Genomic DNA, 18,211 nt, shown 5'->3' with positions numbered 1-18,211 from the left:
GGTTCCTTTTAACATCTTCAATCTTCAATATTCCCAGGTAAGAAGTTTTAGGTTGTAGTTATTATAGGACTATTTCCCTCTATACCATTTGTATTTCATTAACCTTTGACTATTGGATGTTCTTATAGGCATTTTAGTATTGCCAGTGTAACAGTATAGCTTCCGTCCCTCTCCTCGCTCCTCCCTGGGCTCGAACCAGCAACACAACGACAACAGCCACCACATCGAAGCAGCGTTACCCATGCAGAGCAAGGGAAACAACCACCCAAGGCTCAGAGCGAGTGAAGTTTGAATCGCTATTAGCGCGTGCTAACTAGCCAGCCATTTCACTTCGGTTACACCAGCCTCATCTCGGGAGTTGATAGGTTTGAAGTCATAAACAGCGCAATGCTTGACGCACAACGAAGAGCTGCTGGCAAAACGCACGAACGTGCTGTTTGAATGAATGTTTACGCACCTGCTTCTGCCTACCACCGCTCAGTCAGATACTTAGATACTTGTATGCTCAGTTAGATTATATGCAACACAGGACACACTAGATAATATCTAGTAATATCATCAACCATGTGTAGTTAACTATGATTATGATTGATTGTTTTTTTATAAGATAAGTTTAATGCTAGCTAGCAACTTACGTTGGCTTACTGCATTTGCGTAACAGGCAGACTCCTTGTGGAGTGCAACGAGAGAGAGGCAGGTCGTTATTGCGTTGGACTAGTTAACTGCTCGGATCCCCCGAGCTGACAAGGTGAAAATCTGTCTTTCTGCCCCTGAACGAGGCAGTTAACCCACCGTTCCTAGGCCGTCATTGAAAATAAAAATGTGTTCTTTAACTGACTTGCCTAGTTAAATAAAGATTAAATAAAGGTGTAAAAATAATAATAAATAAATAGAAAATCTGCAAATCGGCGCCCAAAAATACAGAATTCCGATTGTTATGAAAACTTGAAATAGGCCCTAATTAATCGGCCATTCCGATTAATCGGTCGACATCTAGTCTGTACTGAGGCTCTCCTGTGTTGTCCATCTATATTGTATGGTGTTGTGTCTGTACTGAGGCTCTCCTGTGTTGTCCATCTATATTGTACAGCATTTGTCTCCAGCATTGCCCCTCTCCTCTCCTGTGTCGTCCAGGTGGGGTCGTTGGAAGGATATCCTGCTCCATGGTCGTTTTAAGAAGCAGCTGACAGAGCGTGATGTAGAGTCTATCTGTAGAGCCCTTCTGGCCTACTGTCTGGTTCACTACCGCGGTGACGACAAGATCAAGAGCTTCATGTGGGACCTGATCGCCCCCTCCGAGGACGGACAGACCAAGGAACTACAGAACCACCTGGGTACGTTACAACCTCAGAATGACCAAACCTCAGGGGTCCAAACACAGATTAGAATCTGGTTCCTCTCAAGGAATTCTTCCTTTAAAGGGCATTTCCCCTTACCACTGTGCTATTGGTTTACTGTTAATGTTTTTAATGTGGGTTTATAAACCGGTGTCCATAACCACAAATTGTATCTGTGTTCCTCCCTCAGGTCTGTCGACCCCAGTCCCCAGAGGCAGGAAGGGGAAGAAGATGAAGACTCAATCCAGCACATTTGACATCCAGAAGGCTGAGTGGATCAGGAAGCACAACCCAGAACACATGCTGCAGGACGAGGGATACAAAAAGCACCTCAAACACCACTGCAACAAGTAAGAAGCTACTCTTGGTACTATAGGCCTATAGTATTAAATATATTCAGTACACTTTTAGATTTTTTTTAATGGTATTGTTGCCTAATAGTTACATTGGAACAAACAACTTGTCTTTGTAAATGTGTCTTATCTTGGTTTTTATTGATGTTGGAAATAAACATAGGTTCTTGTCTCTGTCGTATATAGAGTTGAGGTAAAATTTATGAAATGTCTCATATTTTGTATTTCCCTCAGTTTGCTTCAGTGTATTGACGCTAGCCTGTGTGAAAACATAATTTTATGTTTTTGTCAGTAGCAGAGTTTTGACATCATCACCACTGTCTGGAATTAAGACAAATTGAAGCAGCCATCTTCTCCATCTAATGACCGTGAATCAGATTATAGATTACACTGCTGAATGATAATCATCTGAATGGGATTTTAACACAATCTAATAGCTGTCACTGATCTTTTATTGACAGATAGAAAAAACAGATTACACTACACTACAGCCAGGGATTTATTATATTTTATATAAAGCTACATAGATGATGGGAAGAAGAAAACAACTCTTACATCCAATGAAATGGTTTGAAATATGAACCTATAAGTTAGCAGATAATGGTTGTTGAGATATAAAATGTAGCCAACTAGATGATGGTTGTTGAGATATAAAACTTATCCAACTGGATGATGGTTGTTGAGATATAAAACTTATCCAACTAGATGATGGTTGTTGAGATATAAAACTTATCCAACTAGATGATGGTTGTTGAGATATAAAACTTAGCCAACTAGATGATGGTTGTTGAGATATAAAACTTAGCCAACTAGATGATGGTTGTTGAGATATAAAATGTAGCCAACTAGATGATGGTTGTTGAGATATAAAACTTATCCAACTAGATGATGGTTGTTGAGATATAAAACTTAGCCAACTAGATGATGGTTGTTGAGATATAAAACTTAGCCAACTAGATGATGGTTGTTGAGATATAAAACTTAGCCAACTAGATGATGGTTGTTGAGATATAAAATTTAGCCAACTAGATGATTGTTGTTGAGATATAAAACTTATCCAACTCGATGATGGTTGTTGAGATATAAAACTTATCCAACTAGATGATGGTTGTTGAGATATAAAACTTAGCCAACTAGATGATGGTTGTTGAGATATAAAACTTAGCCAACTAGATGATGGTTGTTGAGATATAAAACTTATCCAACTAGATGATGGTTGTTGAGATATAAAACTTAGCCAACTAGATGATGGTTGTTGAGATATAAAACTTAGCCAACTAGATGATGGTTGTTGAGATATAAAACTTATCCAACTAGATGATGGTTGTTGAGATATAAAACTTAGCCAAATAGATGATGGTGAAATGTGTTAAACTACAGTAAATAAATGTAGGTTGCTGTCTTTCTAAACGGGGTTGTTTGGGGGGTTTGTCTCCTGCCATCCTGCTTTAAACAGAGTCATGCAGGGCTTCCACAGAAAGTTCCCCATTGTTCCCAGAGCAGTAGTGCTGAAGCCAGGGATCGTCCGATGGGAGGCTCTCTGGTCAAACGGGGACACACTCTGTGGCTTTGCTGACCTCCATGTTTTCCACTCAGGGAGGAATGTGGACTGACGTCGGGATGGGGCATGCACAGGCATGAACCCCTACTGTCCCTGTCCCACACAGAGATCCAGAACCCTGTCCTATGATAATGACATTTAGAAGATGTGTGTTCAATACTGTGTAGCTACTAGTACTGGCCTGTTAGGAATGTAAGGTTAAGACTGACGAGGCCTGTGTTCTGTTGGGATATGTGTAACATTCTCAGTATGACTTGTGCTAATACATGCCATATATATGATCCTTATGTGATTGTGGGTGTGTGTTTACCTTTATGTATCTGACTGTTTGCATCTGTGCTTGTATAGTAAGTACAGTATGTACATGAGGGTATGGGTATTTTGTGTGTGTGTGTGTGTGTGTGTGTGTGTGTGTGTGTGTGTGTGTGTGTGTGTGTGTGTGTGTGTGTCAAATCAAATCAAATCAAATGTTAGTGCGAGTGTAGTGAAATGCTTGTGCTTCTAGTTCCGACAATGCTAACAATTCCAAAACTACTACTATACTACCTTATAGACACAAGTGTAAGGGGATAAAGAATATGTACATAAAGATATATGAATGAGTGATGGTACAGAGCGGCATAGGCAAGATACAGTAGATGGTATTGAGTGCAGAATATACATATGAGATGAGTATGTAAACAAAGTGGCATAGTTAAAGTGGCTAGTGATACATGTATTACATAAGGATGCAGTAGATGATTTAGAGTACAGTATATACGTATACATATGAGATTAATAATGTAGGGTATGTAAACATTATATTAGGTAGCATTGTTTAAAGTGGCTAGTGATATATTTTACATCATTTCCCCTCAATTCCCATTATTAAAGTCGCTGGAGTTGAGTCAGTGTGTTGGCAGCAGCCACTCAATGTTAGTGGTGGCTGTTTAACAGTCTGATGGCCTTGAGATAGAAGCTGTTTTTCAGTCTCTCGGTCCCAGCTTTGATGCACCTGTACTGACCTCGCCTTCTGGATGATAGCGGGGTGAACAGGCAGTGGCTCGGGTGGTTGTTGTCCTTGATGATCTTTATGGCCTTCCTGTGACATCGGGTGGTGTAGGTGTCCTGGAGGCAGGTAGTTTGCCCCCGGTGATGCGTTGTGCAGACCTCACTACCCTCTGGAGAGCCTTACGGTTGTGGACGGAGCAGTTGCCGTACCAGGCGGTGATACAGCCCAACAGGATGCTCTCGATTGTGCATCTGTAGAAGTTTGTGAGTGCTTTTGGTGACAAGCCGAATTTCTTCAGCCTCCTGAGGTTGAAGAGGCGCTGCTGCACCTTCTTCACGATGCTGTCTGTGTGGGTGGACCAATTCAGTTTGTTTGTGATGTGTACGCCGAGGAACTTAAAACGTTCTACCCTCTCTACTACTGTTCCATCGATGTGGATAGGGGGGTGTTCCCTCTGCTGTTTCCTGAAGTCCACAATCATCTCCTTAGTTTTGTTGACGTTGAGTGAGAGGTTATTTTCCTGACGCCACACTCCGAGGGCCCTCACCTCCTCCCTGTAGGCCGTCTCATCGTTGTTGGTAATCAAGCCTACCACTGTTGTGTCGTCCGCAAACCTGATGATTGAGTTGGAGGCGTGCGTGGCCACGCAGTCGTGGGTGAACAGGGAGTACAGGAGAGGGCTCAGAACGCACCCTTGTGGGGCCCCAGTGTTGAGGATCAGCGGGGTGGAGATGTTGTTGCCTACCCTCACCACCTGGGGGCGGCCCGTCAAGAAGTCCAGTACCCAGTTGCACAGGGCGGGGTCGAGACCCAGGGTCTCGAGCTTGATGACGAGCTTGGAGGGCACTATGGTGTTAAATGCCGAGCTGGAGTCGATGAACAGCATTCTCACATAGTTATTCCTCTAGTCCAGATGGGTTTGGGCAGTGTGCAGTGTGGTTGAGATTGCATCGTCTGTGGACCTATTTGGGCGGTAAGCAAATTGGAGTGGGTCTAGGGTGTCAGGTAGTGAAGTAAAGGAGAGTCCGCATGTTTTAGTTGCGGGCAGTGTCAGTGGCACTGTATTGTCCTCAAAGCGGGCAAAAAAGTGATTTAGTCTGCCTGGGAGCAAGACATCCTGGTCCGTGACAGTGCTGGTTTTCTTTTTGTAATCAGTGATTGACTGTAGACCCTGCCACATACCTCTTGTGTCTGAGCCGTTGAATTGAGATTCTACTTTGTCTCTATACTGACGCTTAGCTTGTTTGATTGCCATGTTTCCAGTCACCTTGCCCTGATTAAAAGCAGTGGTTCGCGCTTTCAGTTTCACGCTTTCTGGTTAGGGAATGTTTTAATCGTTGCTATGGGAACGACATCTTCAACGCACGTTCTAATGAACTCGCACACCGAATCAGCGTATTCGTCAATGTTGTCGTCTGACGCAATACGGAACATATCCCAGTCCACGTGATGGAAGCAGTCTTGGAGCGTGGAATCAGATTGGTCGGACCAGCGTTGAACAGACCTCAGCGTGGGAGCTTCTTGTTTTAGTTTCTGTCTGTAGGCAGGGATCAACAAAATGGAGTCGTGGTCAGCTTTTCCGAAAGGAGGGTGGGGCAGGGCCTTATATGCGTCGCGGAAGTTGGAATAGCAATGATCCAAGGTTTTTCCCGCCCTGGTTGCGCAATCGATATGCTGATAAAATTTAGGGAGTCTTGTTTTCAGATTAGGCTTGTTAAAATCCCCAGCTACAATGAATGCAGCCTCCGGATATATGGATTCCAGTTTGCAAAGAGTCAAATAAAGTTTGTTCAGAGCCATCGATGTGTCTGCTTGGGGGGGAATATATACGGCTGTGATTATAATCGAAGAGAATTCCCTTGGTAGATAATGCGGTCTACATTTGATTGTGAGGAATTCTAAATCAGGTGAACAGAAGGACTTGAGTTCTTGTATGTTGTTTTGGCCGCACCACGTCCCGTTAACCATAAAGCATACGCCCCCGCCCCTCTTCTTACCAGAAAGATGTTTGTTTCTGTCGGCGCGATGCGTGGAGAAACCAGCTGGCTGCACCGTCTCTGATAGCGTCTCTCCAGTGAGCCATGTTTCCGTGAAGCAAAGAACGTTACAGTCTCTGATGTCCCTCTGGAATGCTACCCTTGCTCGGATTTCATCAACCTTGTTGTCAAGAGACTGGACATTGGCGAGGAGAATGCTTGGGAGTGTGGCACGATGTGCCCGGAGTCTGACCAGAAGACCACTTAGTTTTCCCCTTTTTCAAAGTTGTTTTTTGGGGTCCCCTGGTGGCATCCATTCCGTTGTCCTGGGTGAAAGGCAGAACACAGGGTCCGCTTCGCGAAAGTCATATTCTTGGTCGTACTGATGGTGAGTTGACGCTGCTCTTATGTTCTGTGTGTGTGTGTGTGTGTGTGTGTGTGTGTGTGTGTGTGTGTGTGTGTGTGTGTGTGTGTGTGTGTGTGTGTGTGCATGTATGAGCTCTATGTCTGGGGCAGAGAGGTTCCCTTCTCCGTCAGATACCTCCCACACTCCAGGCTGTCTGTCTGAGTGTAAGAGAGAGAGAGAGAGGGAAAGAGTGATGTAGGGCCTTGCTGACAGCCACAGGAAACAGCAGCTGCTGCAGGGAGACCCAGGGCACAGCCCCTCAGAGGCAGGGAGGGAGGGGAGAGGCCTGGACCAGAGCCTCAGCACTGGAGCTCACAGCTCTACCTGCAGAGGGGGTATTCTCATGTCACTCCCTTTCCACTAGTGTCATACTGGATGTGTAAAGCTAGGGCCACACACACCATCTGAAGAAATCTACACTGTACTTTTTAACCTGCCACACTGTTAGACAGATTAAAAAAACTATATTTTCTCAGACCCTAGCTTAAGAGAGGAAGGGAGACTAGAATGTATGCCAGTCCATCACAGATCAGGCATACCATACTCCACCCACCACCCTCCACCTTCCACCTCCTGACTGATGCCTGGCTGGGTGCGTCATGGAAACAGCATCTCTCCTCTGACTCTCTCTTCTCTCCTCTCCCTGCCAGCCCAGAGATCACATCATATCACACCACTCATCTCTATGGCACAGACACTGTCTCACTCTCTATGGCACAGACACTGTCTCGCTCTCTATGGCACAGAAACTGTCTCGCTCTCTGTGGCACAGACACTGTCTCAGTCTCTATGGCCCAGACACTGTCTCGCTCTCTATAGCACAGACACTGTCTCGCTCTCTATAGCACAGACACTGTCTCGCTCTCTTTGGCACAGACACTGTCTCACTCTCTATGGCACAGACACTGCATAAGGGACTGACTACACAGTGACTGTACTGACTGCATATTTTCTATCCCACTCCATTTTGGGCATGTGTGTATCATTGAAGACAACGTTTATACAGTATATACAAGAATACAAAATGTTTCCCTTTGCATGGACAGTTGATCTACTGTGACGAGCTAGGCACCGTGGTTCAGTCATCTACCGTGACGAGTTAGGCACCGTGTTTCAGTCATCTACCGTGACGAGCTAGGCACAGTATGTCAGTCAATTATCGTGACGAGCTTGGCACAGTATGTCAGTCATCTATCGTGACGAGCTTGGCACAGTATGTCAGTCATCTACCGTGACGAGTTAGGCACCGTGTTTCAGTCATCTACCGTGACGAGCTAGGCACCGTGTTTCAGTCATCCACCGTGACGAGCTAGGCACAGTATGTCAGTCATCTATCGTGACGAGCTTGGCACAGTATGTCAGTCATCTATCGTGACGAGCTTGGCACAGTATGTCAGTCATCTATCGTGACGAGCTTGGCACAGTATGTCAGTCATCTACCGTGACGAGCTAGGCACCGTGTTTCAGTCATCTACCGTGACGAGCTAGGCACAGTATGTCAGTCATCTACCGTGACGAGCTTGGCACAGTATCTCAGTCATCTACCGTGACGAGCTAGACACAGTATGTCAGTCATCTACCGTGACGAGCTAGGCACCGTGTTTCAGTCATCTACCGTGACGAGCTAGACACAGTATGTCAGTCATCTACCGTGACGAGCTAGGCACCGTGTTTCAGTCATCCACCGTGACGAGCTAGGCACCGTGTTTCAGTCATCTACCGTGACGAGCTAGGCACCGTGTTTCAGTCATCTACCGTGACGAGCTAGGCACCGTGTTTCAGTCATCTACCGTGACGATCTAGGCACCGTGTTTCAGTCATCTACCGTGACGAGCTTGGCACAGTGTGTCAGTCATCTACCGTGACGAGCTTGGCACAGTATGTCAGTCATCTACCGTGACGAGCTAGGCACCGTGTTTCAGTCATCTACCATGACAAGCTAGGCACAGTATGTCAGTCATCTACCGTGACGAGCTAGGCACAGTATGTCAGTCATCTACCGTGACGAGCTTGGCACAGTATGTCAGTCATCTACCGTGACGAGCTTGGCACAGTATGTCAGTCATCTACCGTGACGAGCTAGGCACAGTATGTCAGTCATCTACCGTGACGAGCTTGGCACAGTATGTCAGTCATCTACCGTGACGAGCTAGGCACAGTATGTCAGTCATCTACCGTGACGACCTTGGCACAGTATGTCAGTCATCTACCGTGACGAGCTAGGCACCGTGTTTCAGTCATCTACCGTGACGAGCTTGGCACAGTATGTCAGTCATCTACCGTGACGAGCAAGGCACCGTGTCTCAGTCATCTACCGTGACGAGCTTGGCACAGTATGTCAGTCATCTACCGTGACGAGCTAGGCACCGTGTCTCAGTCATCTACCGTGACGAGCTTGGCACAGTATGTCAGTCATCTACCGTGACGAGCAAGGCACCGTGTCTCAGTCATCTACCGTGACGAGCTTGGCACAGTATGTCAGTCATCTACCGTGACGAGCTTGGCACTGTATGTCAGTCATCTACCGTGACGAGCTTGGCACAGTGTGTCAGTCATCTACCGTGACGAGCTTGGCACAGTGTGTCAGTCATCTACCGTGACGAGCTAGACACAGTATGTCAGTCATCTACCGTGACGAGCTAGGCACAGTATGTCAGTCATCTACCGTGACGAGCTAGGCACAGTGTGTCAGTCATCTACCGTGACGAGCTAGGCACAGTATGTCAGTCATCTACCGTGACGAGCTAGACACAGTATGTCAGTCATCTACCGTGACGAGCTAGGCACAGTGTGTCAGTCATCTACCGTGACGAGCTAGACACAGTATGTCAGTCATCTACCGTGACGAGCTTGGTACAGTATGTCAGTCATCTACCGTGACGAGCTTGGCACAGTGTCAGTCATCTACCGTGACGAGCTTGGCACAGTATGTCAGTCATCTACCGTGACGAGCTTGGCACAGTGTGTCAGTCATCTACCGTGACGAGCTTGGCACAGTGTGTCAGTCATCTACCGTGACGAGCTTGGCACAGTATGTCAGTCATCTACCGTGACGAGCTTGGCACCGTGTTTCAGTCATCTACCGTGACGAGCTTGGCACCGTGTTTCAGTCATCTACCGTGACGAGTTTCAGTCATCCCGGGAGGAAAGTGAGAATGTGTGTGAGAGAGAGTGATATTTTGATTGTGTGTGTAAATGCGTGAGTTTGTACGCCCACGATTGTGTGTGTGTGTGTATTTACGGACATGAGTGCGTGTGAAAGCCGTTCTGCTCTCTCAGCGTTTGTGCGTGCTGAGGCTTTGTGGTGACCATGGGCGGGGCTGTGTCTGTGTGCAGGGTGTTGCTGCGGGTTAGAATGCTCTACTACCTGAAACAAGAGGTGATGGGAAGCCAGTCACAGAAGATACTAGACGGCGTGGACTCCAGGTGAGCTGAACTTTCACCTCTTTTGCAGCCAAACAGCTCTGAACATTGACAGACACCCTTAGAGGAGAGAACACAACATTTCCAAAGCTCACTGGCACTCTCTCTGTATATCCTCTAATTGGTCATTTCAGTTATTAGATTATTTGAAGAGGATTACACTATTTAATCCATTATTTTGAGATGTTCGGATTGATCGGTGGCTATTCAGGCTAGACTGAATGTTATACCAACCAGTTCAGCCAGGCTGCCAGCACTATGCCAGTATTTGTTTAAGTTTGGGATTTCTGGTAAGCTGCTGGCACGCAAATTCAGCTGACACATCGTTTTAGAAGGTTCCGTTTACATTAACTTTTTAAATAGAAACCTGTTCATTCATGGGCCCATGTTGTTCATGTTTTCCATGTTAAGGACATAGACCAAACATGACAGGTTGTTCCCATACATACTGTAGCTGTCTCTATCTATCACCATGTCTGAAGGTGGGCACAGCGAGTCAGACTCAGGGAAGGAAAGTCCATGTCTGAAGAAGGGCACAGCTAGTCAGACTCAGGGAAGGAAGGTCCATGTCTGAAGAAGGGCACAGCTAGTCAGACTCAGGGAAGGAAGGTCCATGTCTGAAGGAGGGCACAGCTAGTCAGACTCAGGGAAGGAAAGTCCATGTATGAAGGAGGGCACAGCTAGTCAGACTCAGGGAAGGAAAGTCCATGTCTGAAGGAGGGCAGAGCTAGTCAGACTCAGGGAAGGAAAGTCCATGTATGAAGGAGGGCACAGCTAGTCAGACTCAGGGAAGGAAGGTCCATGTCTGAAGGAGGGCACAGCTAGTCAGACTCAGGGAAGGAAGGTCCATGTCTGAAGGAGGGCACAGCTCGTCAGACTCAGGGAAGGAAGGTCCATGTCTGAAGGAGGGCACAGCTCGTCAGACTCAGGGAAGGAAGGTCCATGTATGAAGGTGGGCACAGCTAGTCAGACTCAGGGAAGGAAGGTCCATGTCTGAAGGAGGGCACAGCTCGTCAGACTCAGGGAAGGAAGGTCCATGTCTGAAGGTGGGCACAGCTAGTCAGACTCAGGGAAGGAAAGTCCATGTATGAAGGAGGGCACAGCTAGTCAGACTCAGGAAGGAAAGTCCATGTCTGAAGGAGGGCAGAGCTAGTCAGACTCAGGGAAGGAAAGTCCATGTATGAAGGAGGGCACAGCTAGTCAGACTCAGGGAAGGAAGGTCCATGTATGAAGGAGGGCACAGCTCGTCAGACTCAGGGAAGGAAGGTCCATGTCTGAAGGTGGGCACAGCTAGTCAGACTCAGGGAAGGAAAGTCCATGTATGAAGGAGGGCACAGCTAGTCAGACTCAGGGAAGGAAAGTCCATGTCTGAAGGAGGGCACAGCTAGTCAGACTCAGGGAAGGAAAGTCCATGTATGAAGGAGGGCACGGCTAGTCAGACTCGGGGAAGGAAAGTCCATGTATGAAGGAGGGCACAGCTCGTCAGACTCAGGGAAGGAAGGTCCATGTCTGAAGGTGGGCACAGCTAGTCAGACTCAGGGAAGGAAAGTCCATGTATGAAGGAGGGCACAGCTAGTCAGACTCAGGGAAGGAAAGTCCATGTCTGAAGGAGGGCACAGCTAGTCAGACTCAGGGAAGGAAAGTCCATGTATGAAGGAGGGCACGGCTAGTCAGACTCGGGGAAGGAAAGTCCATGTATAACGGAGGGCACAGCTAGTCAGACTCAGGGAAGGAAAGTCCATGTCTGAAGGAGGGCACAGCTAGTCAGACTCAGGGAAGGAAAGTCCATGTCTGAAGGAGGGCACAGCTAGTCAGACTCAGGGAAGGAAAGTCCATGTATGAAGGAGGGCACGGCTAGTCAGACTCGGGGAAGGAAAGTCCATGTATAACGGAGGGCACAGCTAGTCAGACTCAGGGAAGGAAAGTCCATGTCTGAAGGAGGGCACAGCTAGTCAGACTCAGGGAAGGAAAGTCCATGTATGAAGGAGGGCACAGCTAGTCAGACTCAGGGAAGGAAAGTCCATGTCTGAAGGAGGGCACAGCTAGTCAGACTCAGGGAAGGAAAGTCCATGTATGAAGGAGGGCACAGCTAGTCAGACTCAGGGAAGGAAAGTCCATGTATGAAGGAGGGCACAGCTAGTCAGACTCAGGGAAGGAAAGTCCATGTATGAAGGAGGGCACAGCTAGTCAGACTCAGGGAAGGAAAGTCCATGTATGAAGGAGGGCACAGCTAGTCAGACTCAGGGAAGGAAAGTCCATGTATGAAGGAGGGCACAGCTAGTCAGACTCAGGGAAGGAAAGTCCATGTATGAAGGAGGGCACAGCTAGTCAGACTCAGGGAAGGAAAGTCCATGTCTGAAGGAGGGCACAGCTAGTCAGACTCAGGGAAGGAAAGTCCATGTATGAAGGAGGGCACAGCTAGTCAGACTCAGGGAAGGAAAGTCCATGTCTGAAGGTGGGCACAGCTAGTCAGACTCAGGGAAGGAAAGTCCATGTATGAAGGAGGGCACAGCTAGTCAGACTCAGGGAAGGAAAGTCCATGTATGAAGGAGGGCACAGCTAGTCAGACTCAGGAAGGAAAGTCCATGTATGAAGGAGGGCACAGCTAGTCAGACTCAGGGAAGGAAAGTCCATGTCTGAAGGAGGGCACAGCTCGTCAGACTCAGGGAAGGAAGGTCCATGTCTGAAGGTGGGCACAGCTAGTCAGACTCAGGGAAGGAAAGTCCATGTATGAAGGAGGGCACAGCTAGTCAGACTCAGGGAAGGAAAGTCCATGTATGAAGGAGGGCACAGCTAGTCAGACTCAGGGAAGGAAGGTCCATGTCTGAAGGAGGGCACAGCTAGTCAGACTCAGGGAAGGAAAGTCCATGTATGAAGGAGGGCACAGCTAGTCAGACTCGGGGAAGGAAAGTCCATGTATGAAGGAGGGCACACCTAGTCAGACTCAGGGAAGGAAAGTCCATGTCTGAAGGAGGGCACAGCTAGTCAGACTCAGGGAAGGAAAGTCCATGTATGAAGGAGGGCACAGCTAGTCAGACTCAGGGAAGGAAAGTCCATGTATGAAGGAGGGCACAGCTAGTCAGACTCAGGGAAGGAAAGTCCATGTATGAAGGAGGGCACAGCTAGTCAGACTCAGGGAAGGAAAGTCCATGTATGAAGGAGGGCACGGCTAGTCAGACTCGGGGAAGGAAAGTCCATGTATAACGGAGGGCACAGCTAGTCAGACTCAGGGAAGGAAGGTCCATGTCTGAAGGAGGGCACAGCTAGTCAGACTCAGGGAAGGAAAGTCCATGTATGAAGGAGGGCACAGCTAGTCAGACTCAGGGAAGGAAGGTCCATGTCTGAAGGAGGGCACAGCTAGTCAGACTCAGGGAAGGAAGGTCCATGTCTGAAGGAGGGCACAGCTTGTCAGACTCAGGAAGGAAGGTCCATGTCTGAAGGAGGGCACAGCTAGTCAGACTCAGGGAAGGAAAGTCCATGTATGAAGGAGGGCACAGCTAGTCAGACTCAGGGAAGGAAAGTCCATGTATGAAGGAGGGCAGAGCTTGTCAGACTCAGGGAAGGAAAGTCCATGTCTGAAGGAGGGCAGAGCTAGTCAGACTCAGGGAAGGAAGGTCCATGTCTGAAGGAGGGCACAGCTAGTCAGACTCAGGGAAGGAAGGTCCATGTCTGAAGGAGGGCACAGCTAGTCAGACTCAGGGAAGGAAAGTCCATGTATGAAGGAGGGCACAGCTAGTCAGACTCAGGGAAGGAAAGTCCATGTATGAAGGAGGGCACAGCTAGTCAGACTCAGGGAAGGAAGGTCCATGTCTGAAGGAGGGCACAGCTAGTCAGACTCAGGGAAGGAAAGTCCATGTATGAAGGAGGGCACAGCTAGTCAGACTCAGGGAAGGAAAGTCCATGTATGAAGGAGGGCACAGCTAGTCAGACTCAGGGAAGGAAGGTCCATGTCTGAAGGAGGGCACAGCTAGTCAGACTCAGGGAAGGAAAGTCCATGTATGAAGGAGGGCACAGCTAGTCAGACTCGGGGAAGGAAAGTCCATGTATGAAGGAGGGCACACCTAGTCAGACTCAGGGAAGGAAAGTCCATGTCTGAAGGAGGGCAGAGCTAGTCAGACTCAGGGAAGGAAAGTCCATGTATAACGGAGGGCACAGCTAGTCAGACTCAGGGAAGGAAGGTCCATGTATGAAGGTGGGCACAGCTAGTCAGACTCAGGGAAGGAAGGTCCATGTCTGAAGGTGGGCACAGCTAGTCAGACTCAGGGAAGGAAGGTCCATGTATGAAGGAGGGCACAGCTAGTCAGACTCAGGGAAGGAAGGTCCATGTCTGAAGGTGGGCACAGCTAGTCAGACTCAGGGAAGGAAGGTCCATGTATGAAGGAGGGCACAGCTAGTCAGACTCAGGGAAGGAAAGTCCATGTATGAAGGAGGGCACAGCTAGTCAGACTCAGGGAAGGAAAGTCCATGTATGAAGGAGGGCACAGCTAGTCAGACTCAGGGAAGGAAAGTCCATGTATGAAGGAGGGCACAGCTAGTCAGACTCAGGGAAGGAAAGTCCATGTATGAAGGAGGGCACAGCTAGTCAGACTCAGGGAAGGAAAGTCCATGTATGAAGGAGGGCACAGCTAGTCAGACTCCGGAAGGAAAGTCCATGTCTGAAGGAGGGCACAGCTAGTCAGACTCAGGGAAGGAAAGTCCATGTCTGAAGGAGGGCACAGCTAGTCAGACTCAGGGAAGGAAAGTCCATGTATGAAGGAGGGCACAGCTAGTCAGACTCAGGGAAGGAAAGTCCATGTCTGAAGGAGGGCACAGCTCGTCAGACTCAGGGAAGGAAGGTCCATGTCTGAAGGAGGGCACAGCTAGTCAGACTCAGGGAAGGAAAGTCCATGTATGAAGGAGGGCACAGCTAGTCAGACTCAGGGAAGGAAAGTCCATGTATGAAGGAGGGCAGAGCTTGTCAGACTCAGGGAAGGAAAGTCCATGTCTGAAGGAGGGCAGAGCTAGTCAGACTCAGGGAAGGAAGGTCCATGTCTGAAGGAGGGCACAGCTAGTCAGACTCAGGGAAGGAAGGTCCATGTCTGAAGGAGGGCACAGCTAGTCAGACTCAGGGAAGGAAAGTCCATGTATGAAGGAGGGCACAGCTAGTCAGACTCAGGGAAGGAAAGTCCATGTATGAAGGAGGGCACAGCTAGTCAGACTCAGGGAAGGAAGGTCCATGTCTGAAGGAGGGCACAGCTAGTCAGACTCAGGGAAGGAAAGTCCATGTATGAAGGAGGGCACAGCTAGTCAGACTCAGGGAAGGAAAGTCCATGTATGAAGGAGGGCACAGCTAGTCAGACTCAGGGAAGGAAGGTCCATGTCTGAAGGAGGGCACAGCTAGTCAGACTCAGGGAAGGAAAGTCCATGTATGAAGGAGGGCACAGCTAGTCAGACTCGGGAAGGAAAGTCCATGTATGAAGGAGGGCACACCTAGTCAGACTCAGGGAAGGAAAGTCCATGTCTGAAGGAGGGCACAGCTAGTCAGACTCGGGGAAGGAAAGTCCATGTATAACGGAGGGCACAGCTAGTCAGACTCAGGGAAGGAAGGTCCATGTCTGAAGAAGGGCACAGCTCGTCAGACTCAGGGAAGGAAGGTCCATGTCTGAAGGTGGGCACAGCTAGTCAGACTCAGGGAAGGAAGGTCCATGTATGAAGGAGGGCACAGCTAGTCAGACTCAGGGAAGGAAGGTCCATGTCTGAAGGTGGGCACAGCTAGTCAGACTCAGGGAAGGAAGGTCCATGTCTGAAGGAGGGCACAGCTAGTCAGACTCAGGGAAGGAAGGTCCATGTCTGAAGGTGGGCACAGCTAGTCAGACTCAGGGAAGGAAAGTCCATGTATGAAGGAGGGCACAGCTAGTCAGACTCAGGGAAGGAAAGTCCATGTATGAAGGAGGGCACAGCTAGTCAGACTCCGGGAAGGAAAGTCCATGTCTGAAGGAGGGCACAGCTAGTCAGACTCAGGGAAGGAAAGTCCATGTCTGAAGGAGGGCACAGCTAGTCAGACTCAGGGAAGGAAAGTCCATGTATGAAGGAGGGCACAGCTAGTCAGACTCAGGGAAGGAAAGTCCATGTATGAAGGAGGGCACAGCTAGTCAGACTCAGGGAAGGAAAGTCCATGTATGAAGGAGGGCACAGCTAGTCAGACTCAGGGAAGGAAAGTCCATGTATGAAGGAGGGCACAGCTAGTCAGACTCAGGGAAGGAAAGTCCATGTATGAAGGAGGGCACAGCTAGTCAGACTCAGGGAAGGAAAGTCCATGTCTGAAGGAGGGCACAGCTAGTCAGACTCAGGGAAGGAAAGTCCATGTCTGAAGGAGGGCACAGCTAGTCAGACTCAGGGAAGGAAAGTCCATGTATGAAGGAGGGCACGGCTAGTCAGACTCAGGGAAGGAAAGTCCATGTATGAAGGAGGGCACAGCTCGTCAGACTCAGGGAAGGAAGGTCCATGTCTGAAGGAGGGCACAGCTAGTCAGACTCAGGGAAGGAAAGTCCATGTATGAAGGAGGGCACAGCTAGTCAGACTCAGGGAAGGAAAGTCCATGTATGAAGGAGGGCACAGCTAGTCAGACTCAGGGAAGGAAGGTCCATGTCTGAAGGAGGGCACAGCTAGTCAGACTCAGGGAAGGAAAGTCCATGTATGAAGGAGGGCACAGCTAGTCAGACTCGGGGAAGGAAAGTCCATGTATGAAGGAGGGCACAGCTAGTCAGACTCAGGGAAGGAAGGTCCATGTCTGAAGGTGGGCACAGCTAGTCAGACTCAGGGAAGGAAAGTCCATGTCTGAAGGAGGGCACAGCTAGTCAGACTCAGGGAAGGAAAGTCCATGTATGAAGGAGGGCACAGCTAGTCAGACTCAGGGAAGGAAAGTCCATGTCTGAAGGTGGGCACAGCTAGTCAGACTCAGGGAAGGAAAGTCCATGTATGAAGGAGGGCACAGCTAGTCAGACTCAGGGAAGGAAAGTCCATGTCTGAAGGAGGGCACGGCTAGTCAGACTCGGGGAAGGAAAGTCCATGTATAACGGAGGGCACAGCTAGTCAGACTCAGGGAAGGAAGGTCCATGTATGAAGGTGGGCACAGCTAGTCAGACTCGGGGAAGGAAAGTCCATGTATAACGGAGGGCACAGCTAGTCAGACTCAGGGAAGGAAGGTCCATGTCTGAAGGAGGGCACAGCTAGTCAGACTCAGGGAAGGAAGGTCCATGTCTGAAGGAGGGCACAGCTAGTCAGACTCAGGGAAGGAAGGTCCATGTCTGAAGGAGGGCACAGCTAGTCAGACTCAGGGAAGGAAAGTCCATGTATGAAGGAGGGCACAGCTAGTCAGACTCAGGGAAGGAAAGTCCATGTATGAAGGAGGGCACAGCTAGTCAGACTCAGGGAAGGAAGGTCCATGTCTGAAGGAGGGCACAGCTAGTCAGACTCAGGGAAGGAAAGTCCATGTATGAAGGAGGGCACAGCTAGTCAGACTCGGGAAGGAAAGTCCATGTATGAAGGAGGGCACACCTAGTCAGACTCAGGGAAGGAAAGTCCATGTCTGAAGGAGGGCACAGCTAGTCAGACTCAGGGAAGGAAAGTCCATGTATGAAGGAGGGCACAGCTAGTCAGACTCAGGGAAGGAAGGTCCATGTATGAAGGTGGGCACAGCTAGTCAGACTCAGGGAAGGAAGGTCCATGTCTGAAGGTGGGCACAGCTAGTCAGACTCAGGGAAGGAAGGTCCATGTATGAAGGAGGGCACAGCTAGTCAGACTCAGGGAAGGAAGGTCCATGTATGAAGGTGGGCACAGCTAGTCAGACTCAGGGAAGGAAGGTCCATGTCTGAAGGTGGGCACAGCTAGTCAGACTCAGGGAAGGAAAGTCCATGTATGAAGGAGGGCACAGCTAGTCAGACTCAGGGAAGGAAAGTCCATGTATGAAGGAGGGCACGGCCAGTCAGACTCGGGAAGGAAAGTCCATGTATAACGGAGGGCACAGCTAGTCAGACTCAGGGAAGGAAGGTCCATGTATGAAGGAGGGCACAGCTAGTCAGACTCAGGGAAGGAAAGTCCATGTATGAAGGAGGGCACAGCTAGTCAGACTCAGGGAAGGAAAGTCCATGTATGAAGGAGGGCAGAGCTTGTCAGACTCAGGGAA

At 49.0% G+C, this 18,211-nt stretch overlaps 1 protein-coding gene and 1 long non-coding RNA gene across 6 annotated transcripts in view; both read left to right on the top strand.

The window, feature by feature from the left end:
- The window catches only part of chd9 (chromodomain helicase DNA binding protein 9), a 112,935-nt gene that overhangs the window by 81,467 nt on the left and 13,257 nt on the right, over positions 1-18,211 (top strand). The window contains exons 22-24 of the mRNA XM_052484789.1: positions 1,135-1,334; positions 1,528-1,687; positions 9,961-10,050. Coding sequence (XP_052340749.1) covers positions 1,135-1,334; positions 1,528-1,687; positions 9,961-10,050 — 450 coding nt within the window. The remainder of the gene's footprint in view (positions 1-1,134; positions 1,335-1,527; positions 1,688-9,960; positions 10,051-18,211) is intronic.
- On the top strand, positions 10,549-17,974 carry LOC127913189 (uncharacterized). 5 transcript variants are annotated; one of them, XR_008085138.1, is made up of 6 exons: positions 10,549-10,844; positions 13,709-13,990; positions 15,118-15,399; positions 16,527-16,667; positions 17,326-17,466; positions 17,889-17,974. It is a non-coding gene; the product is annotated as an uncharacterized LOC127913189 (long non-coding RNA). The 5 variants fall into 5 exon arrangements; XR_008085127.1 differs by lacking the exon at positions 10,549-10,844 and adding an exon at positions 12,724-12,863; XR_008085116.1 differs by lacking the exon at positions 10,549-10,844 and adding an exon at positions 12,724-12,863 and having other exon boundaries at positions 13,474-13,990.

Source organism: Oncorhynchus keta, chromosome 2 (genome assembly GCF_023373465.1).
Source record: "Oncorhynchus keta strain PuntledgeMale-10-30-2019 chromosome 2, Oket_V2, whole genome shotgun sequence".
Classification (NCBI taxonomy): Eukaryota; Metazoa; Chordata; class Actinopteri; order Salmoniformes; family Salmonidae; genus Oncorhynchus; species Oncorhynchus keta.
Note: the sequence above shows the minus strand (reverse complement) of the source record. Positions and strands in the feature narration are given on the sequence as shown.